The sequence below is a fragment of the Nomascus leucogenys genome, chromosome 22a, assembly GCF_006542625.1.
Source record: "Nomascus leucogenys isolate Asia chromosome 22a, Asia_NLE_v1, whole genome shotgun sequence".
Classification (NCBI taxonomy): domain Eukaryota; kingdom Metazoa; phylum Chordata; class Mammalia; order Primates; family Hylobatidae; genus Nomascus; species Nomascus leucogenys.
Genome location: NC_044402.1, coordinates 5,694,907 through 5,718,985, shown reverse-complemented (window position 1 = coordinate 5,718,985; position 24,079 = coordinate 5,694,907). Strand labels below are relative to the sequence as shown.

The following is a 24,079-nucleotide window of genomic DNA, read 5'->3' as shown; positions in this document are numbered from 1 at the left end:
CCACCTGCTGTGGGTGCAGCCCCAGGTGGAACCCACCCTGGCTGAGAGCCCGGGGGGAGGCATGGGCCATGCCAGGGGCTCTGAGAAGCAGCCCCCAGCACCTTCTCCTGGCTGTTGGCCCAACAAGGTCCATCCAGGGAGAGGCCTGAGTTGACATAGAGGAGGGGGAGTTCAGGAGGGGACAGATACCAGAGGAAGGAGGGAAAGGCCCAAATTTGGGAGGCCGGGGGTTGGAGCACTAGCTTGGGGTGGTGAGGAAGCCGGCGGGGAGGCAAGAAGACAAGAGAGGCCCCTGCCTCTCCTGAGGAGTGGGCAGAGCCAGGGCAGTCCCTGGGGCCCAGGGCCAAGATTTCCTGCTGACCCCTGCAGGAGCTGGGAGGGCAGAGCCTCGGCCTCCACTATGTTGGGGGAAGGGCTCCTGCACCCCCGGCACCTGGACACCCACCTGTCCAGAGCCTACAAAGACCCTGCATCCCCACACAGAGCAGCTCCTCACACTAGGGTTCCAGTGCCCAGCACTCCTCAGCAGCAGTGAGGCCACACAGGCAGGGCACCGGCCTCTGTCCCCACGCCAGGTCCTCCCCTAGTAGGGCAGTGGCAGCAGGGGCCGCTGCAGAAGGAATGGCGATGAGACCCAAAGCCTTTGGTCATCACCCCAGAGGTCTGTGCCAAAGCCTGGGTGGGGCTCCCAGGAGATGGAGCAGGGGCAGATACCAGGCAGTTCCATGCCAGGGGTGTGGGACCCTCATGAGGAGCCGGGCTGTACTGGTCATGGCTGCACCTGAGCCACCACCTGTCCCGCAGCCATCAGGCAGGAGCTGAGTGGGATCAGCACCACGTAAGGGGCCGGCCTTGCTGCACTGATTCGTCGAGCCCATCCGGCGACAGAGGACAGCCAGGAGCCCAGCCAGCCCCAGACTCCAGTGCACCAGAGCACGCACAGGAGCCTGGGCGCGCTGCTGTGAAACGTCCTGACCTGTGATCACACATGACAGTGAGGAAACCAAGTGCAACTCCCGGGTTTTTTTAGATTCTACCTGACACAGAACACCAGGTCTGCTCGTCTTTTCTGTGTTTTATATTTGCTTATTTAAGGTACATTTCTTTGGGTTTCTAGAGAGACACCCCTAAGTCACCTGCTTCATTAGACGGTTTCCAGGTTTTCTCCCAGGTGACGCTGTTAGCGCCTCAGCTGGCAGTGACAGCCGGCCCGGCGTGGCGCCACCACGCACCGCAGAGCTGTCCAGGCACAGCTCCGTCCCCAGCGCTCATGGTGTTGAAACTGTCTGTCATGCACCACGGTGTCTGTGTCCACACAGTAATAAACGGTTTACTGTCCGCACCCTCGGGCTCAGGCCTTCGCATTGGTCCATCACGCTCCGGGCTGGGGATCCCCCTTTTCAGAGAAGGGCCCGGGACCACGGTGACCAGGAGCCGTAGGAGCAAGATGGCGGTCTTCAACAGGAAGCTGGGCTCGGAACGTTCCCAGGCCCCGGGAGGGTGAGGTGGTGTCCTGGGGCTGGGCCTCAGGTCCTGCCTGTGGGGAACTCCCTAAGGGATCCCCAGGAAGATGGTCCTTAAGTGCGGCCCACACCCCCGAACCTCACAGGACTCCGTGTGCATTCTGACGGGCAGGGCCCTGCGAGCGTCCTGTTCACGGGAGGGATGGACTTGGGTCTCAGCAGGCACCAGGCAAATGCAAGGCAGCTTTGCCTTCTCCTCGGCCCCACAAAGTCTCCTGGGAGGACCACCTGGCCTGCAATGGGCTGTCCCAAGCCCCTGTCCTGAGGCAGCAGCCAGAGACAGAGGCTCTGACCCTCAGCTTCAAGGAACCAGGGCCACCAACAGGCAGGCCTTGAGATCCTGTGACCATTCATGCCCCCAGTTCTCCCACATGACCTCCCACAGCCACAGAGCAGTGTGCCCAGCAGCCCCCGAGGGAGCCAGCACTGGCCTGCGCGGACCCAGTGGCTGATCTGATCTCAAGGGCCGGCTCCTAGCACACTGCACATCCTTGGGCTTCCCGGCAGCCCTAGCAACAGGAATATGACTGCTCTGCCCCTTAGGAGGCTCTGCTCTCTGGCTTCGCCTAGGTCTGGTGGCACTTTTAACCCAGGGCCTGCAGACCACAGCTCAGAGCTTCCCTCTCCTGCTTCCCTGGCGCCCCCCAGGCCAGGAGTCCTGTAGTCTCCCCAGGAGAGCTCTAAGGACTGTCTTCGGAGCCACCCTCCAACCCTGGGCCCGGCCTTCGGTTTGTGGGTGAGGCCTGGACATGCCCCTCTGCGCTGTCTGCAGAAAAGTGTGCTGGACGAGGCGCCCCCTCAGGCACAGCAGGAGGAGCGGGTGCTCTGGGTTCCCCTCAGCCTGTGGGCGGGCCTGTGTGCACAGGGAGGGGCCGGCCGGCTCAAAGTCCTGGTGCCAGGCCCAGCAGCACTTCCTTTGCAGAACAAGTCCTGGGCTCAGGCCTCTTCCCTGTGCCACTCAGCAGGCTGCCCACTCGGGGACATGGGAGGCCAGCACTGTGCGGGGCCGCTCCCAGGTATAGAGGGAGACCTGCATCTCCCAGGTCAGCAGGGACAGCCCCTGGCACCCCATTCATGGAGAGGCCTTCAAGCCCTGACTGTAGCCTCAGTCCCCATTCCTAAGTCAAGTCCTGGAGGCTGAGGCCGCCTTCCCCAAGGCGGTGGTGGGAGCTGCATCCACTGCTGGCTTGCAGTGGGCACACTCCATCCCTCTCTGGCGGGGAGGGCCTCGCTCAGGCACCCCTCCTGCTGCCTGCCCACCTCTGGGACATCAGGACCCACCCCACCCCAACCCAGCCCTGACCTCCAGGAGAAGACAACCTCCTAGGTCCCAGCTGCACCCTCAGCCCTTCTGTAGAAAGGACCGACACATGTCCCACGTCACACAGACTCCCAGGACGCTGCCCGGCCTGCATCCCTCTGAGCTGTGGCTCACCAGGACAGTCACCTGCCCGGCCAGCCCCCGGGCTTGGGTGCCAGATCTGGGTAGAGCTCCTCCAGCCCCTCCTCCGAGCTGGTGTGGGGGACAGACCCTCTCTGGGCTCAGGGATGCACCCTGCTGCGGGAGGGCATACGGAGAGCAGGAGGTGAGCAGGCCCAAGGGGTGGGGACGAGGCAGGTGGTGTGGCCTCGGGGGGATGGGGGAGCCAGCCTCTGCGTGGCTCAGCCAGGCAAGGGAGCAGTGGGATCCCTGGGCTGCTAGGAGGGATTTGGGGCCACACAGATGATCAAAGTGAGCTTTCTGCTGTCCACGCTTCAGTGTGTGCGCACACCACAGTGGCAGGCCCTCGGGGAGCACTGCCCAGCAGCAGCCACCGTCCCACAAAGAGCCAGGAGTGCACGGCAGGATCTGGGCCTGGCCTGGAGGAAGCGGTACTCAGGCCTCAAGCTCCACCCATCGGGGCGGCCCAGCGCCCCATTCCCTGGGGCCAGGCTCAAGCCCAGACCACCCCCTCAGAAGCACAATCCATGGGCTGTGAAACAAACGCCGGGTTTAATGTAGGGCACAGGCACCCCAGAGAAGTCAGCTCCTTGGGAACCGTGGGCTCAGAGCACCCAGGTCATGGTGGGGCAGGGCCAGGCCTCACCCGGGGAGGCCCAGAAAGGGAGGGCCACACTCAAGGTCCAGGGCAGGTCCATGTGCAGACGGAGCCCTGCAGCCCACACTGATGTCGCCAGGTGTGGCTGCGCGGGACCCTCCTCGGGGACAAGGGCAGCAGTGCAGAGCACAGGAAGGAAATGCAGCTTCTCAGTGCTGGGGTGCGAGGCCGAGGGGCCAGTGGGGGACAATGGCCACCACCAGGAGGCAGCCCAGGCTCACAGGCCGTCCTTTGCCAGCCTGTACACCCGCTTCACCCTGGCGTAGGGCCCCAGGGAGTCCTCAAACACAAAATCCCAGAGCACCTTCACCCAGGAGTGGTGCTGCGGCAGGTGGTCGTAGTACTCGGGCGCGATCTTCCGCACCTGTAGAGAGGAGGGCGTGGCTCAGGGGCTGGTTCTCCTTGGGGCCGCACCCACAAGCACACACGCAGACACCTGAGCACACGCGGTGGGCATGCACACGCATATTCATGTACGAACGTGTTTGCGTGCGCGCACACACGGGTGTACATAATGTACACACACTGTCGCCTCTGGGGTGCCCATGTCCAGCTTGGCCAAACACAAGGCCACTCCTCTGGTCCTCCCTGCCACCCACCACTTCCTGGGTGCCCGGAAGGCTGGCGCTGGCTGCTGGAGGGCCTGGTGGCCTGAGCTGCGCCCAGGACACTGTGGCAGAGGCACCCACGGGCTCAGCTCGGAGCGCCTGCCCCAAGTAGTAGTTGCAGAATTCATTGCACCACTCCACTCGGCCCACCCCGCCTTCTGACCCGGCAGACCCCACTGCTGGGGTGGTGGGCCCTCGGGGGGTTCTCCCGCAGCGCCTGCACAGTGCCGAGTGCCCACCTGAGTCCTGCCAGGCCACAGTGTCACACCCATGCATCTCAGCCTTGTGACCTGCCAACCTCGGCCTCAGCCAGCCTCACTGCTTGTCACGTTCCAAGGGCCTCTTGAGCACCTGCTGTCCCCTCCAGCCTTTGCTCTACACAGACACCCCCACCCACTTCCTCCAGGAAGTGCTCCCAGCTTCAGCGCCCGCAACTGCACCACCACCGCGCCGCCCCACTGCTCAACAGCATGCAGCCTTGGCCCAGCTCCCATCACAGGGATGCCCTTCCTGCCCCCTCTTCACCCTGTCACCTCCTAAGGATGCTCTCAGGATGCAGGGAGCCTGGCCACAAAACCAGGACAGCAGAGGCCAGCACCAGGCACCCAGAGCCTCTCACTTTGCTCAGGAGAGGTAAAGGCTCGTGGCTCACAGCAGGCTCTCTGCCAACTTGGGTCTGGATTCTTGCTCTGCCACCTCCTGAGGCGGGCACCTCTCCCCCTCCCCCCATCACCTCCTGAGGCGGGCACCTCTCCCCCTCCCATCACCTCCTGAGGCGGGCACCTCTCCCCCTCCCATCACCTCCTGAGGCGGCACCTCTCCCCCTCCCATCACCTCCTGAGGCGGGCACCTCTCCCCTCCCCCATCACCTCCTGAGGCGGCCTGGCGGGCACCTCTCCCCCCCCTCACCTCCTGAGGCGGGCACCTCTCCCCCTCCCCCCGTCACCTCCTGAGGCGGGCACCTCCCCCTCCCCCCGTCACCTCCTGAGGCGGGCACCTCTCCCCTCCCCCCTCACCTCCTGAGGCGGGCACCTCTCCCCCTCCCCTCACCTCCTGAGGCGGGCACCTCCCCTCCCCCCATCACCTCCTGAGGCGGGCATCTCTCCCCCTCCCCCCATCACCTCCTGAGGCGGGCACCTCTCCCCCTCCCCCCATCACCTCCTGAGGTGGGCACCTCTGCCTTCCGCCCCGTCACCTCCTGAGGGGGGCGCCTCTCCCCTCCACACCCCGTCACCTCCTGAGGCGGGCGCCTCTCCCCTCTGCCCCGTCACCTCCTGAGGTGGGCACCTCTCCCCTCCACACCCCGTCACCTCCTGAGGCGGGCGCCTCTCCCCTCTGCCCCGTCACCTCCTGAGGCGGGCACCTCTCCCCCTGTGCCTCTGCCTTCTTATCTATGCAACAGGGATAATGGATGAGGAGGCAGCTGCCTCCTGGGCTGTGATGAGGTTCAAGTAAGATGGTCCCTGGTGCCGACCACCGCCTTGGTACTGCCAGCCGGAATGGAGGGCACAGGCCACGGCCCAGGCTTGGAATTCAGTCTGAGGGATTCCAGAGTCACACAGGCCAGGGTGCACACACACGCATACAGGGACGTGTGCACAAACACCTGCACAACCAGGTAAGCGCTCACACATAACCACACGCAGATGTGTGCACACGCCCAGGCACACATGCAAATACCTGCGCACATGGGCAGGCACCCACACATAATCACAGGGCAAACGTGCTCACACAGAGGCGTGCACACCCCGGTGCACACAGGCGTGCGCTCAGGCGCCCGAACACCTCCCCAGTGCCACCTCCTCCCGCCCCCTTTGCCACAGGTAACCAGCTCTTTCCAGGCAGTCAGAGGCTACCAAGGCGCAAGCTGGCAATGGCTGAGGGACGGCTCCTCCTCCCCCTTCCCCTTCCTCCTTTCTCATTCAGAAATTCTCCAGCTCCCAGTCGCCTAAGGCAGAGGTGCCCATACCTGGGGCTTCCACTCCCCATCAGCTCTGCCCAAGCCTTTGCAAGGCCCACCCTGTCCTCTCTGGCCCTTGGAGGGTCACAGGGCAATGACAAGGAATGAGCAGGAAAAGAGCCTGCAGACGGAAAGGATGGTGCTTCCCCTGCAGTGTTGCTAATGCCGCCCCGCTTCAAGGAAGACACCCCGTCAGTATCATGGAGGCTTCAAGCAGCCTGGACTGTGAAATGCCTCTCAGACCGTACCTCCCTGAATTTGCTTCAGCCTCCAGCAGAGGACTCGCCTGTGTTGTGTTTCCTTTCCTCCTGCCCTGGGGACAAGTGCAAGTGGCCATGCCATGACCAGCACAAAGACGGAGAGGCTGCTGGGCATGGCCCAAGGCCCTTCCAGGGCCCCCACCTCCTCCGATGGCTGTGCAGCCCTGCCCTGCCGCAGCCCTGCCACCCCAGCCACGTACCAGCGGCAGGCTGTAGCCCGGGATGCTGGGGAAGTCATGGTGCTCCACGTGGTATCCCGCATTGAAAGTGATCCAGTTGAGGGGCCCATAATAGGAGTAGGTCTCGTGGCCCTTGAGGAACATGTAGTGCTCGGCCACGAAGTGGCCCGAGATGGGGTGCAGGCCCAGGCCCAGGAAGGAGCTGGCCAGCAGGTAGACCATGGGCTTGAGCCCCCAGAGGGCAAAGATGGCCACGTCGGCCGCCAGCTGCACCAGCGTGTTGAGCACCTCCATGCGGGTCACGGCCTTGGGGTGGACGCAGAGCGGCCGCAGCGAGTAGAAGAAGGGCTGCAGCACCAGCCAGAGCAGTTTGCGGGCGGGTGTGCAGAAGAACCAGCCCTCCAGACGCGTGGGCACGTCCACGTCCAGCCCATCGCCACCCAGGTAGCGGTGGTGGTCCACGTGGTACTTCTTGAAGGAGGCGGCGTAGGGCACACCCACGGGCAGATTAGCGAACACGGCCAGCCAGCGGTTGCGCGCCGCACAGCCCGTGCCAAAGGCTGCGTTGTGCGAGATGTCGTGGATGGCCAGCGTCAGCGAGTGGTTCATGCAGCCTCCAAAGGCGTAGGCCCAGAACAGCAGCCAGCGCCAGGCCAGCGCTCGCACCAGCCAGCAGGCCAGCAGCTGCACCAGCACCAGCGCCAGCACCGCCCACTTGAGGCGCGGATCCGGCCGCATCAGGGCCTTGATGGCCGGGTACTTGGCTGCAAGGAAAACAGGGAGGTGTGAGGCCCTGCTCAGTGGGGCTGCACCCCATCCTCCTCCGCTCCTACAGCAGTGGCCGAGGGGTGAGAAGGTGGGAGTGGCCAGCAAACCTCGCTGGTCCCTTTGACCATGCACACAGGCCCTGTCCCTCGAGGGCCCGCTGGCCCCCACCCTGGCCGAGCCTCATCTCGCCAGACTCAGAGGGCAGAACTCCAGCAGGGGCACATGTGGCCCACACGGGCAGGTGGGCCCTGCTGCTCCCCGAGCCAGGCCTCATCCCAGCTTGTTCCCACCCAGCAGGTCTGGGCCAGCGGGGACGATTCAGAGGCTGTGCCTCAGTGCTGTGTGCTCAAGCACACGGGGGGCCTCAGCCAGAAGGTGGGGGCCCAGTGCCCGCAGCAAAGTGCTTCCAGGCAGGGAAGCAATGTCTCCTGTCAGGCAGGGCAAGGAGGACCTGCTGGCAGCTCCCACTCAGGAAGGCTCTGGCCCAGGCGCAGGGCCAAGGAAGTCGCATGCAAAGTCTCCTTTGTGTGTCTGGATGTAGGCTGAGACCGCAGGTCTGAAGGCACCACTGCCCACTGCCTCCCTCTTACCCAGGGATGCCCCTGCCCCCAGGGCAGTAGCCAACCCACCCGGCCAGTTCCAGCCCCACTCCCACCCCAACCCTCCCCCCACCCCCTATTCCACAGACAACCAGCCACTGCTTCCCCTTGGAAGGAGACCAAACCTTGGGGCAAGGGGGAGGGGCAGGCCACACCTGTGCCAGGTGAGTCACAAGCAGGAGCTCTGGGGAGGGCCAGCCCAGGCCTCCAGCTCTTGGGTGCAGGCAAGCATCAGCCACTCCTGCACCCCTCAGAGGCGAGAGCCATGACAGAGCCTGGCAGCCCTGACCTTGGAGAATGGGCCTCACTTTCCCCATCTGCTGAGCAAGGATACGAAGTCCCGCCTGTGTGGTGCGCCCTCGGGGTCCCTCCCCATGCCCTGTGTGGCCCACTTTCAGGGAGCCCCGTGCCCTTCCCGCTTTCCTCAGCACCTCCTAGGACTCAGCTGCCCCTCCTAGCCCCAGCCTTCCCTCAGGGGCTCCACTGTGGACCACCAGAGAGAGGAGAAACCTGCACACAGAAGGACAGCAGCGCCCACCCTGCCAGCCCCTCACCCAGCCCCAGCTATGAGCTGGTCCTGTCTCCCGTGGGTGTGCTGGGGCCTCCAGAGCCACTGGGACCCCAGAAACAGCCACTGGGCTGGCCCATCCAACAGGCATGCCCCTAAGTCCCCTCTGAATAGACTCTGGGCTGTTTCCAGTATGGCGTATCTGGCAAGAGGCCTAGTGCAGGCAGGTCCCAGCAAGCCTCAGGGGCCCAACCCCAGCCACCACCTGGCTAGCAGGGGACCCACCAGCCTGCATCTTCCCATCTGGGAAATGGGGATGCCATTCCTCTATGCCCGTCAGGCTGTGGAGAGGCCAGCACGATAGTCTGAGCCCTGGGGGTGCCAGCGCTCAGTAGGCACAAGCTAGTACTATTGTCATTAAAGGAAGTGATCTGATCTAAGAGTAAAAGCTGGTCTTGGGGCGATGGCCTGGCCCTGGCTTGTTTCAACAAGAGCAGGCCCGAAGCTTGCAGGCTTGGGAGCCACCAACTGGAAGTAACTAAAAACTGAGCAGTGCACGAGGCAGCTGAGCACGGGCAACGCAGGGCGCGACTCAAGGAGGGAACAGATGCAGGGAGCCCCAGGTCACCTCACCTGCCTGCAGGCACCTGCTGGACTGCAGCATGTGGCTGAGGGACCCCCAAGGAGCTGAACGAGCAGAGAATGGCACTCAGGGAGCCCGAGACACCCACACTGCAGGTACAGGGGGCTCCTGCCAAAGGCCTGAGGCCCAGAGAAGCTTTGCTAGAGCAGGAGCCCGATGACAGTTCTGAAAACAGCAGCTGCTGGAGCTTTGCACCCAAGGAGTTCCAGAGGTGGCATAGGCTGGGAGTCCCAACCCACTGGGCAGAAAGGCCTCACTGAACACCCCAGCCTCCAGTGGGCCCCCCGGATGCCCTGTCTTAGGAGTGGGTCTACTCTGCACCCACCCAAGGTCAGTTGACTGACTCCTTGCCAGGAGAAAACCACCCACACTTTTTGCAAAGATTGCAAAGATCTACCATCTTCAGCTCCAGAGCACCCAGGTCCCTGGGGGAGTGGGAGTGGGGACATGCCAGGAACACTCGGGACCACACCATGCAGACTGGATGTGCAGGAGAGGGTCATGGCTGAGGTCACCCTGGGTGCGGTCAGGATGGAGTAGTAACAAGCCAGGGCTTGGAGGTGGTCAGCTGCCAGGGGTCACAGAGGTTCAGGGGCAAGAAGAGACAGCAGGTGTCCCTGGACTTAGCCAGGTCATGGCGTCTCAGCAGGAGCCGTTCTGGCACAGCCCGAGGCAAGGCGAGGGTGAGATGAGGTAGCGAGGGTGGGTCCGCCTAGGGTATGGGGCAGGGAGGGCGACAGGAAGGCACCAGAGGATGGCAGGACGGGAAGGAGATGCCAGGGTGGACGTCATGGAGATGTCAGGGTGGGCATCATGGAGAAGGCAAGGGGCACTGGAGCTGGGTGCCAAGGGGATTCAGGAACTCCTCGAGAGCTATGGAGCATTATTTCTGGGTGTCTGTCAAGGTGTTTCCAGACTGGCAGAAGGTAAATGGACTGAGTGAGGAAGGCCCGCCCTCAATGTGGGCCAGCACCATCCAGTCAGCTAGGGTCCCGATAGAACAAAAAGGCAGAGGCAAAGGTTTCCCTCCTGTCTTTCCCTCCCTCTCTCCTCCCATCCCTCTCTCCTCCCACCGCTTCCCTCTCTTTGAGCTGCAACACACGCTTCTCTAGTCCTTGGATATCAAAACTCCAGCCTTTGGACTCCAGGAACTACACCAGCACCCTCCACCCTCTGCCTGCTTTCAGGCCTTCAATAGCATACTGAGGGTTCCACCATTGAGTTCCCTGGTTCTGAGGCCCTCAGACTCAGACTGAACCATGCTACCCCTACTGCCACCCCTGGGTCTCCAGCTTGCAGACAGTCTGTCATGGGACTTTACAGCCTCCATAATCACATGAGCCAATTCCCCTAATAAATCCCCTCTTTGAATGGACAGAAGGAAAGGAAAGGGAAGGGAAGGAAAAGGGAAAGGAAAACGAAAGGAGGGAGGGGAGGGAGGGAGAGAGGAAAGCTAGATAGGTAGGTAGGTAGGTAGATAGATTAGATAGACAGATGAGAGAGAGAGAGAGAGAGAGAGAGATAGATCGATCCGGACATGGTGGCTTACACTGTAATCCCAGCACTTTGGAAGGCTGAGGCAGGAGGTTTCCTTGAGCCCAGGAGGTCAGGATCAGCCTGGGCAATATAGCAAGGCCTTATTACGCAAAAAGTTTAAAAATCAGCCAGGTGTGGTGGTGTGTGCCTGTGGTCCCAGCTACTTGGGAGGCTGAGGTGGGAAGATCGCTGGAGCCCAGGAGTTCAGGGCTGTAGTGAGCCACAATTGCACCACTGCACTCCAGCCTGGGCGACAGTAATCGCAAAAACAGATGATAGATAGATAGATAGATAGATATAATAGATGAGATAGATAGATACATAGATACATCCTATCAGTTCTGTCTCTCTGGAGAACACTGACTAATACAGGGCCTCTTCCAGGGCCTCAAAGAAAGGGGGACAGGGAGAATGGGTGGGGCTGGGGAGTGGGAGTTAATGGGTTCCATGGCCTTGGGCCCCATCTTCTCTGGGCCACAAGAGAGAGGGAAAGCCCAAGGCAGAGAAGGACAGGGAGAGACACAGCTCCCTGGCAGCCCCATGAGGAACTGCAGGCCTGCATGGGCTCTGGCTAGACACCCAAACCTGGCCCAGCCTGGGAGCTCTGTCCTGCTATGGGCACTCAGCTGACCTCAGGTGTGACTCTGCCCTTCCAGACCTCCAGCCTGGATGGCAGGAGTAGCTGGGCAACACATGTACCTTGAGGGCTCTCTGCTCCATGAGGCGGCACAGAGCCCGACGTGCACAGCCGCCTGGAACCAAGATACACAGACCCACACAGATAGTTTCCAGCAGTGGCCCCAGGTGAGGCAGGAGGCAACTGGGCAGGTGGCCATGAACAACAGCTGTTGCTAGAAGTCACCCTGTCCAGGCAGGACACAGAAAGAAAGGGTCTGAGGTCCAGGGACGCACAAAGAAGGGCCCACCAAGGTGCAGCAAGGCTGACAGAGCCAAGACTTGAACTCAGGATCCCTGACTCCAGGCCTGCACAATGGTGAGCAAGGCCCTGATGTGGACTCGGACTCCATCAACACCAATCTAGTGCTTGGCTACACTGCCACAAAGCACCCGGAGAAAATCCTGGATCAGGGCTGGGTGCAGTGGCTCACACCTGTAATCCCAGCACTTTGGGAGGCCAAGATGGGCAGATCACCTGAGGTCAGGAGTTAAAAACCAGCCTGGCCAACATGGTGAAACCCCGTCTCTACTAAAACTACAAAACTTAGCTGGACAAGGTGGCGTGCACCTGTAGTCCCAGCTACTTGGGAGGCTGAGGCAGGAGAATTGCTTGAACCCGGGAGGCAGAGGTTGCAGTGAGCCAAAATTGCACCACTGGACTCCGGCCTGGCAACAAAGCATCTCAAAAAAAAAAAAAAAAATCATCGATCAGGCTCAGTGAGACTCCTGTGTGCCTTTGGGCAAGCCCCTGTCCCTCTCTGGACCTGTCTCCTCAGTCTCCATCTGTAAGGCATCTGCTCTGACAGCCTCTGTGGCCATGAGCACATGGAGGTGGGGTCTTCCCTAGGGGCCCATGGGGAAGAAGGGGCAGCAGGTGCCAAGGTGTGAAACGTCTGGCACCAGCAGATCTGCACACTTATACCAGTTAGCAGGCTCACTCATAAAATTCCAGAGGGCAGAGCTGGAGGCAGGGCCTGCTGAAGGAAGGCCAGCCCAAAGCCCCCTGCACCCACAGGACAGTTGCATCACCCTGGTGCGACTCTGATGGGTTACACCTTTTGCCCAGAAATTCTCCTGACAAGTCTGCTGAGCCAGGCTTGAGCAGAGGGACTGCATCAGAAACAGGCAGCCAGGCCTGCTGTGCCCTTGCCTCCAAGAGTGGCAGAGACAGGGCCCATGCCACGTCAGACCCCTACTCCCAGTCGCAGGCCACTCCACCCCTGCCCCTCCTGACTGGCTGGCAATAAAGTCACTTTTGTCTTGTCCCCAGCAGGGCTCCCAAAAGCAAAGGGGCCTCTTATCACTTGCACAATGGGCCCCAATGAGCCCCCAAGCCCTGGCTCTGGCAACATCTAGGGAGACCTGCTCTGTCACCTTCCCAGGGAGGCCAAATACCATCATATGACAGTCACTCACTGGCCACATGGGAGGTGCCCCTTGTCACTGCCCATCATCACTCCAATATTCCACCTCTGCCGCCACCTGCTTCCCAGCTCCCTGTTCCACCACAAAGCTGCTCAGGGTTGATGATGCCACCTAGTGGCCACAGCAGGAAATGCTTCCATACAACGTGGCCTTTCCTCCACCCATCCACAGCTGAGTAACCCCACCTGGGACAAGCCTCTCCCCACAAAGGCAGCAAAGCCCTCCTAATTCCCTCCTTCCTAAACTTCTTCCTCCCTGCCCTGGCCTAATGCTCTGGGAACCCACCAACCCACAGCTTCCATCCCTGCCACCTGAGGTTTTGTGCCAAGAGACAAGCCTGACCCTGTCCAGTGTGGGAGGCACCCTGGGACCTAGTTGGATCTGGAAAGTGTGGCAAGTGCCTACCTTCTCACCAGCTGCTCACTAAACCTGCCCTTCATTGCCAGTGACAAATACATACTGAAGGTCTGGGAGCAGGCAGGCCCCCGTACGTTACAGAGATGGGGCTACCCTGCAACAGGGCAGCTCTGTGGCTGGGAGATGGAGCCCCAAGTTCCCCTTGTGGCTCTGGCAGTTTGGTCCTGGATTTTACCAGTTACCACTGACAGAGCCCCAGCCCCGGCCTTTCTGAAGCAAATAATCCAGCAACGGCCAGCAGTCTCGCTTCCGGGATTTTCTCTTTTGTTTTTCTTTATTTGAATTTTTGTATTACCATGTGTGCCCTGCTTTCATAATTTAAAAACAAACAAAATTACAAAGCTATTCATTTTCAAAAAAAAAAAAACAAACCCAGAGCTTGCCTCTTAATCCACCAGCCACGCCTGGCTGGGTCTCTGATGGGGCCAGTCTCGCTGGCTCCAGTCCTGCCCTTTCAGGCCAGGGAGCCTCAGCCCTGGGCTAGGAGACCCCACTTTCTTAAGAAGTTATGTTCTGGGGAGCATGTCCCCCTCCCAGGTGGGAGCTGGAGATGGACTTTGGCCCCAACCCACAGAGCTCGTGGAGCCAGCTCTTTGCAAGGACTTCCTGGATTCTGTCAGATTATGATCTTTATTGAACATCCCTGGGCACCCAGGAGCTTGGCATAGGCTGCAGGAGCCAGCTGGGTGGGGCAGGAGGCTGCCTGAGCACCAGCCTGGCCTGTGTGTTCCCGGGCAAGTTGCTTCCCCTCTCTGAGCCTCACTCCTGCCTCTTCTATAAAGAGATGCTGGCAGTTACACAGAGCATTTCTCCAAGGACTGGGAAGAGCATAGGCATGGAGGAAGCAGAGAGTATTCCTCTTCCTTAGGGAAACGACAGGCCTTGCCAGGTCTCTCTCTGAGACATGAATCATTATCATCGCAGCTGATACTCATCGAGTCCTGGAATAATAAGTACTTTACATATCACCTCATTTAATCTGCACAACAACCCCATTAGGAAGGTATGATTTATTAACCCCTTTTAATTTGCCCAGGCCCCAACTCCTTCATCTGTTTACAGACTCACCCGTGGCTAATAAGTGGGTGTCAGGGTCATTGCCAGGAGTTCAGCTCCACAGCCAAGCTCTTGAACTGTGCCCCAAAGAGCCCAGAGCCCAGAGGGCTTGGAGCCATGGAGGGGAACCCAGAGGAGGGTCCCCATCCAGCTGGGCCAGGTCTGGGAGCAGTGGAGGGGCTTTCTGCAGGAGGTGGGACTGAACTGAGCAAGCAAGGCTAAGCAAGAGAGAGCCTGGCAGAGCAGGGAGGAGGGACATTCACCTGGGGAACAGCTTGTGCCAGTGCCGGGGAGGGAGGGAATGGCACATTCCAAGTTTATTAGCTGCAAACAACAGGTGGAAAGGAAGCCCCTGCTTCCTCCCCGCAGGAAAAGGAGCGTGGGCCAAGCTGGAGAGCCCGCCCTGAGGACTTGTGCTCCCCAAGCCCTGGCCCCAGGTGCCTCTCCCTCTTCCAAGTCTTTCAACCTTCGTAGCCACTCCCTCCAGAAAGCCTCCTGGATTGGTTCCAGGGCCTGTGGCTTCCCTCTTTAGAGAGAGCTCCTTCCCCGTGTCCTGGAGGGCCAGGTACCACTCCGGGCACCTTCCCAGCTGAGGTATCATCTCATCCTCACACCTACTCTGCCTGATAGGATGACTGCCCGTTTTGCAGATTGGGAAAGTGAGGCCACAGCCCAGAGCATCTGGGTCCCTCCAGGTGGCCCTGGGGTAGGCCCAGCTCCTATTCTATGGATACAAGCTCCTAAGGACCAGGACACTGGCTGCCATGTGCCTCTTGCCTTTTCCACATGGGGCCAGATACCCAATGAGTCCTGTGAAGGGAAGCTGGGGATAGCCAGGGGAGGGGACAGAAACGCAAACAGGGTGAAGGAGGCCCCTGCTGCAGCCTCAGCCCCGCCTCAGACCTGCTGAGGGGCAGTAGCCAGGACACCTACCCTGTTCACATGATGAGCAGTGAGGGAGGGTCAGATGACCCCCAAGGTTCCTCCCCGCCCTACCCAGGAGTTCCACAGCAAACCCAGGAGTTCCACAGCAAACGGGAGGCAGCTACCACTGCCGGGACTAGACGGTGCTGGGCTGCAGCTCACCTCCCAGGAGAAACCACAGCAGTCACAAATCCACGTAGAGGCTTCCAGCTCCTGAGGCCCCAGCTACCCCGGGATGCAGTCACAGGCTAGCCACCCAATGTATCTTGGGTTTCAAACATTTAAAAGTCATGGTATCTCAGTATGCTGCCGTGGGATTAAAAAAGGAAGAAAGAAAAAATTGGCTGGGCGCAGTGGCTCACACCTGTAATCCCAACAGTTTGGGAGGCAGAGGCGGGTGAATCACCTGAGGTCAGGAGTTTGAGACCAGCCTAGCCAACATGGTGAAACCCCATCTCTACTACAAATACAAAAATTAGCCGAGTGTGGTGGCAGGTGCCTGTAATCCCAGCTACTCAGAAAGCTGAGGACAATCAAGGAGAATCTCTTGAACCTGGGAGGCGGAGGTTGCAGTGAGTGGAGATCGCACCACTGCACTCCAGCCTGGGCAACAGAGCAAGACTTCATCTCAAAAAAAAAAAAAAAAAAAAAGTTGTTCAGGCCAGGCATGGTGGCTCATGGCTCATGCCTGTAGTCCCAACACTTTGGGAGGCTGAGATGGGTGGATCCCTCGAGCTCAGAAGTTTGAGACCAGCCTAGGCAACATGGCAAGACCCTGTCTCTAGTAAAAATACAAAAAAATAGCCGGGCATAGTGGTACACACCTGTAGTCTCAACTACTCAGGAGGCTGAGGCAGGAGGATGAGTTGAGCCCAGGGGGCAGAGGTTGCAGTGAGCTGAGATCACGCCTAGCCAACATGGTGAAACCCCATCTCTATTACAAATACAAAAATTAGCCAGGTGTGGTGGCAGGTGCCTGTAATCCCAGCTACTCAGAAGGCTGAGGCTGGAGAATCGCTTGAACCTGGGAGGTGGGGATCGCAGTCAGCCGAGATCGCGATACTGTCTCTAAATTAATTAATTAATTAAATAAAACGCCCGATTAAAATGTGAAACCATCCATCAAATAAGTGCAAATTAAAGCCACAATGAAACAGTATTGTTTCCCCGATCTAACTGAAGATTACAAAGTGTGCCAACGCGCGGTGCTGACTTAGGCAGGGGTGCCTCCCACATGGGAGCGGGAGGGGCGGGCCTGTCTCAGCCTGTGGCTATTTGGTGCATCTGGCAAAAGCCACTCTCCAGGCCCCTTAACCCAGGCCAAGGACGACTCACCGGGGCCACCTTGCTTGTGGGTTGGATGGGGCCTCTGGCATGAACGAGAGTGACTCCGAGTGTGTAAATGCCCTCCTCGCAGAGGACACGAAGCGACAAGGAAAACAGCCACCACGTAATAAGCGACATGCCAGAATAGACGGATTCTTTAGTACAATCTTTGCTTTTTTCAAAGAAAACACGCGCGCCTCTCATTAGCGTTTGCTCCCTTCCCGGCGCTCATTCGCCCTGAACTCCAGCCTGGGGCGCCCGTGGCCGCGGGACCCAGGGGCTCTGAGCGCAGCAGGCGCCCAGTGGCTGCGGGTGGAGGCGCCGCGGCCCCGCAAGCTGCCTCCGCGCCAGGGAGTGAGTGCGCCTCGTAGCGCGTCCCGGGGCCGCCCCTGCTCCCTCGCGTCCCAGCATCCCAGAACCCGGCCCCGGCCCCGGGGGTGGCTCGCGTCCCGCGGCCCGCGAGGAACAGCTGAGACGCGCTCCCGCGCGCTCGGACCCGTACTGGGGTCCTCGGAATCCTCAGGTCCCGGGGAGTTTCAGACCCGGCCAGGGTGGGGGACCCTCGGGGAGCCGGCCGGGGACCCCGGGGAGGGGAGCGGCAATGGCGGAGCGCCCGCTGGAATTTGGGCCAGAGCTGGAGCGGCCCGTCTGGGCTCGACCCCACGACGCGACTCCAAGACGGGCCCACGGGGCGGTCCCCACCCGACGGGAGCCCCGCGCTGCGCTCACCCAGTATCTCCTTGCGCCGCTGCGTGTGCGGCTGGTCGGTGTAGACCCACTCGAAGTCGCTGCGGCTCGCGCTGTTGCCCATGGTGGGGCGGGAGGCGCCGTTCGGAGCGCGGCCGGCTGGGCTCTGCTGCACCTGTCGCGGCGGCGACGGCGCGGAACCAGCTCTGATCAGGGCGGGGGCGGGGGCGGGGGCGGGGTCCCGGCGGGGCGGGGCCAGGTGCGCCAGGCTTGGGGCGGGGCACCTCTGGCTGGGCGGGGCGGCCGTGCCCCGGCGCCCTCCGGGCCCCGGCGCCCTCCAGACCGCGGCAGGTAGCTGGCGCTTTGGGAACCTCAGTTGCCTCGGTTGGAAATGGGGCTCCCCGGCAGGACCGAGGTGGCCGCGCGCCATCTACGCGAGTCCCTGGGTCCCTCGATGCGCAGGGGCGACTGCTGCCACCGCGGCCTCCCACTGGCTCTGCGCGCCCCGCCCACCCGCGGGCAGCCGTCGGGTTTTTACCCCGGCCCGTTCTCTCCGCAGCCCCGACCCGCTCGCGGGCACGCCCCTGTGGCTCGCGCCGCCCCTGCCCCACGGAGGAGCTGCTGGCAGGATAGAAGGACTGCGGAGGATCGGCGTGGAATGGATGCGACGGTGCCAGTAAACAGGCGCTGAGGAAACGTCCGTGCAGCAATCCTCCCTTCCTCCACCCGCCCCTTTCACCAGTAATGCAAAGGGGAGATAATGCGTCTGCAGCAACCTCACAGGGATGAGTCAGACCCACTCCTGCCTTCAGGGAACTTGAGGTCTGGATGGGGACACAGGTACAGAAGTGGCTGTTATGATTCAGGGTGATACGTGCCATGACACAGGTAGGCCCTGAAGCAGCTAGGATCCAGTAGAAGGGACTTTTGCATTGGGTCTTGAGGGGTGGGTAGGAGTTCAACAGCTAGAAAAGGGAAAGGCATTGGTGGTAGGGGGAACAGCAGATGCAAAGGCTCGGAAACAAGGAAGAACCTGAATGTTCTCAAATGGAAAGTCTGGTTTTGGGGAGGTAAGGGCACAGGGCCCCTCGTCTTCATCTTCTCAGTGATGCCTCTGTTCCTTCTCCCACTCCCTTGGAGCTTTGGAGGGTGGACCTGCTGTGCCTGTGGGCCAGAGCCTGGCCTCCACTGGCAGCTGCCTGGGAGCTGACTGACACATCAGCCAGAGCTGCCACAGGCTCGACACAGTGAGGGCGCGCTTCTGTGTGTCCCATGGAAGTCCATGGCCCAGGGTTTGGTACACTTGGCAGGCCTTCCTTAGCTCAGGACCAAAGGCAGTCCTGAGTGAGCCAGGAAGGAAGGCATGGGTGTCCTGCAGCCGCCAGCCACCATCCCCTGAATTAGCCATGGGAAAGGTGGACATAGAGGCCAGATTTTCCATCAGCAGGGGGACCCACAGTGCCACCATGGCCATCACCCTTGCCACACCCAGCAGGCCTCCCGGCCCAGCTTGCACCCTTGGGAGAAGACTCATTGCTCCCAGGGCAGCCTGCTCTGTTCCCAGCCAGAAGGGTCCTCAGAAGCCATCCCACCAGCCATCACTTTACAGATCAGGAGACTGAGGCCCAGAGATGAGGAGCGCCTTGCCTGAGGCACAGAGGAATTAACAGCAAGGCTGGAGCAGGACTCTGGCCCCTGACCTTTGAATTAAAAAGCTTCCAAAATCAGAGCCTTCGCCCCTGTGTTGAACTCCGTGAGATCTGCCGCCCTGAGCCCCAGCTCCACCCTCAGGACAACACCAAGCCTGCCAGTTCCCTCTGCCCCAGGCCACCGCCTATCCAGAGGAAACTCACCAAGGCCCTCATTTTCCAGATGAGGAAACCGAGGCCAGAGAGGGGACAAGTCAGAGGACACGCTGAAGAAGGCCTGGGAATGGAACAGACACCCAGGATGCATGAAATCAAGTCTGATGCCCTTGCCACGTGCTCCCCAAGTCCCTGGGGAGCCAGAAACCCAGCTTCACGGTGTTGACGAGCCAGGAGCACATACCGTTGCCTCCCCACCCTGTCCATGGTCCCAGAAATGACAGAAAATACATTTTCGTTTGTAATGTGGTGTCTTGAATGGGATCCTGGAGCAGAAAAAGGACATTAGGTAAAGCTAAGGAAAGCCTAGTAAAGCTGGACCATCGTTAATCATAGTGTATCAATATTGGTCCATCAAAGGCAACAAATGCACCATATTATCATAAGATATTAAAATAAAGGAAACTGGGTGTGGCATATATGTGAACTTTCTAAACTATCATCACAGTTTTTCTGTAAATATAAAGCTGTTCTTAAAAATAAAGTTTATGGCCGGGCGCGGTGGCTCACACCTGTAATCCCAGCACTTTGGGAGGCCGAGGTGGGCAGATCACCTGAGCCCAGGAGTTCGAGACCAGTCTGGCCAACATAGTGAAACCCCATCTCTACTAAAAATACAAAAATTAGCTGGGCGTGGTGGCGGGCACCTGTAATCCCAGCTAGTCAGGAGGCTGAGGCAGGAGAATTGCTTGAACCTGGGAGGCAGAGGTTACAGTGAGCTGAGATCGCACCATTGCACTCCAGCCTGGGCGACAGAGCGAGACTGCGTCTCAAAAAAAATAAATAAATAAAAAATAAAATAAAATGAAGTTTATTAGGCCAGGTGCAGTGGCTCACGTGTGTAATCCCAGCACTTTGGGAAGTGCAGGCAGATCACCAGGCTGGTCTTGAACTCCTGGACTCAAGGAATCCACCCAGCTTGGCCTCTCAAAGTGCTGGGATCACAGGCATGAGCCACCCCACTCAGCCAAAATATAGTTTCTTTTAAATATAAAGTTTGGGAGTGTATACGCACACATGCACACACAGCATTGGAAAGCAGGGACTCTTGTGGAGTGGAAACTGAGAGGAAACCCACCACGGCCAGCTACTCTTCAGTGGCCCCTTGGCCTCCCTCCACACCCCCATTTCCCCGGGCCAGGCAGCAGCAGGGGTGGGGTGTTGGTTACCTCTCAAGAGGGCCCTGATTGTAAGCCCCCTGGCCGGAGTGCTCTGCCAGGAGCAGGGTGGGCCTCCACCCAAAAGCCTCAATGACAGTGTTGGCTGCCCCCTGCAGAAAGGCCTCCACTGCCCGGTGTTTGCAGAAAACAGGCCAGAAGACATTCCACACTGCCCCTCCCACACCTCCCAGGAGCCAGCAAGGAGTCCCACAGCACATGACCCAGAGACAGCGCACGCCGGAAGAAAGCCACAGAATGAAAGGGCAACCGACCCAGAAGGAGCAGAGCCTGACAAACAGATGTTGAGGAAAGCAGACCCGATGGAGGAGTGAGAGCAATGCCCCCGAGACTAAACTAGAGATAGACATTTCAAAAGTGCTTCTTTGAAAACCACACCCGAGCCGGGCGAGGTGGCTCACGCCTGTAATCCCAGCACTTTGGGATGCTGAGGCAGGTGGATGACCTGAGGTCAGGACTTCGAAACCAGCCTGGCCAACATGATGAAACCCTGTCTCTACTAAAAATACAAAAATTAGCCAGGCGTGGTGGCACACGCCTGTAATCCCAGCTAGTTGGGAGGCCAAGGCAGGAGAATCACTTGAACCTGGGAGGCAGAGGTTGCAGTGAGCTGAGATTTCACTACTGCACTCCAGCCTGGGCAACAAGAGCCGAACTCGGTCTCAAAAAATAAAATAAAAAAATAAAAACCACACCCCTCTATTGAAATGAAGCCCATGGAGGAATCGAGACATGAGGACAGTTTCAGGATCCAAGCGGCCTCCTAGCCAGACTGCTAGGAAAGGATGGAGGAGAGGCAACATTGGTCCCCACCCAGCCTCGTTTCCTTCACAGAAATCATCTCACTGAAATTATAATTACAATTTAATTATATGTAATTAGGGGTTATCCCTATAGGAAGTAAATTATTATAGCAGGTACTTATTTACTTGTTCATTTTATTATTACTTTTTTGAGATAGGATCTCACTCTGTCATCCAGGCTGAGGTGCAGTGGTGCAGTCTCGGCTCACTGCAACCTCTGCCTCCTGGACTCAGGTGATCCTCCTACCTCAGCCTCCTGAGTAACTGGGACTATAGGTGCGCCCACCACACGCAGCTTCTTTTTGTTCTTTTGGGGTTTTTTTTGTAGAGACCGGGTTTTGTGGCCCGGCGAGGTGGCTCATGCCCATAATCCCAGCACTTTGGAAGGCTGAGGTAGGCAGATTAACTTGAGCCCAGGAGTTTGAGACCAGCCTGGGCAACATGGCAAAACCCTGTCTCCACAAAAAAATACAAAAATTAGCCAGGTGTGGTGGCTCACGCCTGTGGTCCCAGGCGCGATGGGGAGGATGGCTTGAGCCTCCATGTTCCCCAGGCTGGTCTGGAACTCCTGGGCTCAAGTATTCTTCCTGCCTCAGCCTCCCAAAGTGCTGGGATTCCAGGTGTGAGCCCCCACACCCAGCCGTCCTTGTCTTTTGTAACAGGGCCTCCCCTAGAATGCCCTGTTCTCTGGAGATCACCCCTGGTATCACCAATGCCTAGAACATTTTCTGGCAAAAGAGTTGCTCTTAATAATGATTTGCTGGGCTGGGGGCGGTGATTCACCCCTGTGATCCTAGCACATTGGGAGGCCGAGGCGGGTGGATTGCTTGAGGCCAGGAGTTCAAAACCAGCCTGGCCAACATGGTGAAACCCCGTCTCTACTAAAAATACAAAAAATTAGCTGGGCATGGTGGCGGGCACCTGTAATCCCATCTACTCAGGAGGCTGAGGCAGGAGAATCACTTGTACCCGGGAGGTAGGGGTTGCAGTGAGCCAAAATCGCGCCACTGCACTCCAGCCTGGGCAACAAGAGTGAAACTCCATCTCAAAAACTAATAATAACAATAGTAATAATAAAATAATGATTTGCTGAATGAATGACAGAAGGAAGGCATGAGTCTTCAGACCGAAAGGCTTAAGGGTGCCAACAACATTAAAATTTGGCTTAATCACTTTGGAAAACTCTTCAGTAATATCCATGAAAGCTGCACATGCCAAGATCTCTACCAAGAGTAGTGAACATGTGTGGCCACCAAATACATGTGCGAGAATAGTCCTGGCAGCGTTATTAGTAAAAGCCAAAGCTGGAGGTAACTCCAATGTCCAACAACAACAAAAAACGAAGAATGGATAAATCGCTTATGCTATCTCCTTATACTGCAATGGTGGGTGGTAATAAAAAATGAATTACTGCTACCCACAGAACATTTTTATTTTCTGTGTCTGATGCTTTGTTGTCCTGGGGCTTAGCTGACCCCAGAGAGGCTGCCCCTCCTAGGCTAGAGATTCCTTCTCAGATGCCAAGGGCCACCTCACAGCCCACAGCCCACACAGCCCACTACCTCCTCTGTCTTCACACTCAGGGCCAATATTCCCCTGCCCTGATCACACCAGGGCCAGGTACCAGACAACTCCGGACAGCCCCTTCTGTCCCAGAGCCCTGAAATTACTCAAACCAGCCAGTCCAAAGCCTGCTCACCCTGCCTTGACTGTTTCTTCCCACAGAAACTCCAATAAAGGTTCTTGCTCACGTTTCCCTCTCCTCCCCCGACTTCAGCAGACCCCAGCGTTCGCCCGTGTGTCCCCGACTCGCGCCGTGTGGCGCAGCCCCTGCTCTTGGGAACTGTGAGTAACCATCTTTTCAACTGCAACATCCCCTGATTTGTGGGCCTCACTACACCTGATAATAAAACCTGCATTTCAAGCAGTCGGCGCAGCTAGCAGGGTGGAGTGAGGCGCCACTGCGCTGCTCTCAGTAACTGGTTCCACCGGGCGACCGCGGACTGGGTGCCGCAGCCTGCGCCGCCTGGTGCTGCTGCTGTGGACGCCTCTCCGCTCCGAACTCAGGACCTGGGTTCTCTGAGCTCTGATCTGAGCTGTGCCTGCCTCCTTCCGGGCTGGCTGGCCAGGTTCCCCAAGGCTCCTCCAAAGGGAGCCACGGGAGGGACTTCCTCCTAGTGTTTGGGGGTGCCCCGCAGGCGGCCCTGCTAAGTGGGGGCAAACAGAGCTACTGCTTGGGGGGCTTTTCAGGCTGCCTGGGGGAATTGGGGGAGACTGCCTCAAAGAGTGGGGGGAGGCTGCGGAGCGAGGGAGGCCCCCTGAAGTGGGGTGGGGGGAGGCTGCCCCGGAGGGGAATGGGGGAGCCTGCCCGGAGAGTCGGGGGAGCCTGCCTGGGACAGTAGGGGGAGCCTGCCCAGGAGAGTGGGGGGAGCCTGTCTGGGGGAGTGGGGGGAGCCTGTCTGGGGGAGTGGGGGAAGCCTGTCTCGGGGAGTGGGGGAAGCCTGTCCGGGAGAGTGGGGGGAACCTATCTGGGGGAGTCGGGGGAGCCTGTCTAGGGGAGTGGGGGGAGCCTGTCTGGGGAGTGGGGGGAGCCTTCTGGGGGAGTGGGGGGAGCCTGTCTGGGGGAGTGGGGGAAGCCTGTCGGGGAGAGTCGGGGGAGCCTATCTGGGGGAGTCGGGGGAGCCTGTCTAGGGGAGTGGGGGGAGCCTACCCAGGGGAGTGGGGGAGGCTGCCCGGGGGAGTGGGGGGAGCCTGCCCGGGGGAGTGAGGGAGGCTGCTCTTCACTCTCAGGAGCTCAGTGTGAGGACCCCCGCCCCCACAGGGACCTAGTGGGCAGGAGGCGCCCTACCCTCAGGACCAGGGGCACAATGTTTCATAGAAGAACACAGCACTCTATCCCTGCCCTGCCTGAGACCCTGGAGGAGGTCGCCAGTGGCTTCGGGAGCATGAAATGTGCCAGTGATGCCGCGTGGGTCTCCCTGAGCACCGGAGCTTACCGGGGGGCTGCGCTCAAAGCAGCCTCAAAAATACCGACAGG

The 24,079-nt window shown here is 59.4% G+C and overlaps 2 protein-coding genes across 3 annotated transcripts in view; one reads left to right on the top strand and one right to left on the bottom strand.

Moving 5' to 3' along the window:
- The window catches only part of EVL (Enah/Vasp-like), an 80,310-nt gene extending 78,968 nt beyond the window's left edge, over nt 1–1,342 (top strand). The window contains 1 exon segment of the mRNA XM_030804312.1: nt 805–1,342. Coding sequence (XP_030660172.1) covers nt 805–842 — 38 coding nt within the window. The 3' untranslated portion in view covers nt 843–1,342.
- On the bottom strand, nt 1,071–24,079 carry DEGS2 (delta 4-desaturase, sphingolipid 2). Of its 2 annotated transcripts, none has more exons than XM_003275376.4 (3): nt 17,239–17,417; nt 6,651–7,393; nt 1,071–3,986 (listed from the first exon to the last, which is right to left on the bottom strand). In XM_003275376.4, the coding sequence occupies exons 1-3, from the start codon at nt 17,318–17,320 to the stop codon at nt 3,840–3,842; spliced, it is 972 nt and encodes a 323-aa protein (XP_003275424.1). In that variant the 5' UTR covers nt 17,321–17,417; the 3' UTR covers nt 1,071–3,839. The 2 variants fall into 2 exon arrangements, with proteins under 2 accessions (XP_003275424.1, XP_030660173.1); XM_030804313.1 differs by lacking the exon at nt 17,239–17,417 and adding an exon at nt 24,039–24,079 and having other exon boundaries at nt 3,495–3,986.

What these genes read in the sequence shown, in the direction of transcription:
- DEGS2 (XM_003275376.4), bottom strand. Translation starts at nt 17,320, where the DNA reads ATGGGCAACAGCGCGAGCCGCAGCGACTTCGAGTGGGTCTACACCGAC. An exon ending in GCGGCGCAAGGAGATACTGG is followed by an intron (nt 7,394 to 17,238) that starts GTGAGCGCAGCG and finishes TTTTCCTTGCAG; the next exon opens with CCAAGTACCCGGCCATCAAG. An exon ending in CGGGCTACAGCCTGCCGCTG is followed by an intron (nt 3,987 to 6,650) that starts GTACGTGGCTGG and finishes TCCTCTCTACAG; the next exon opens with GTGCGGAAGATCGCGCCCGA.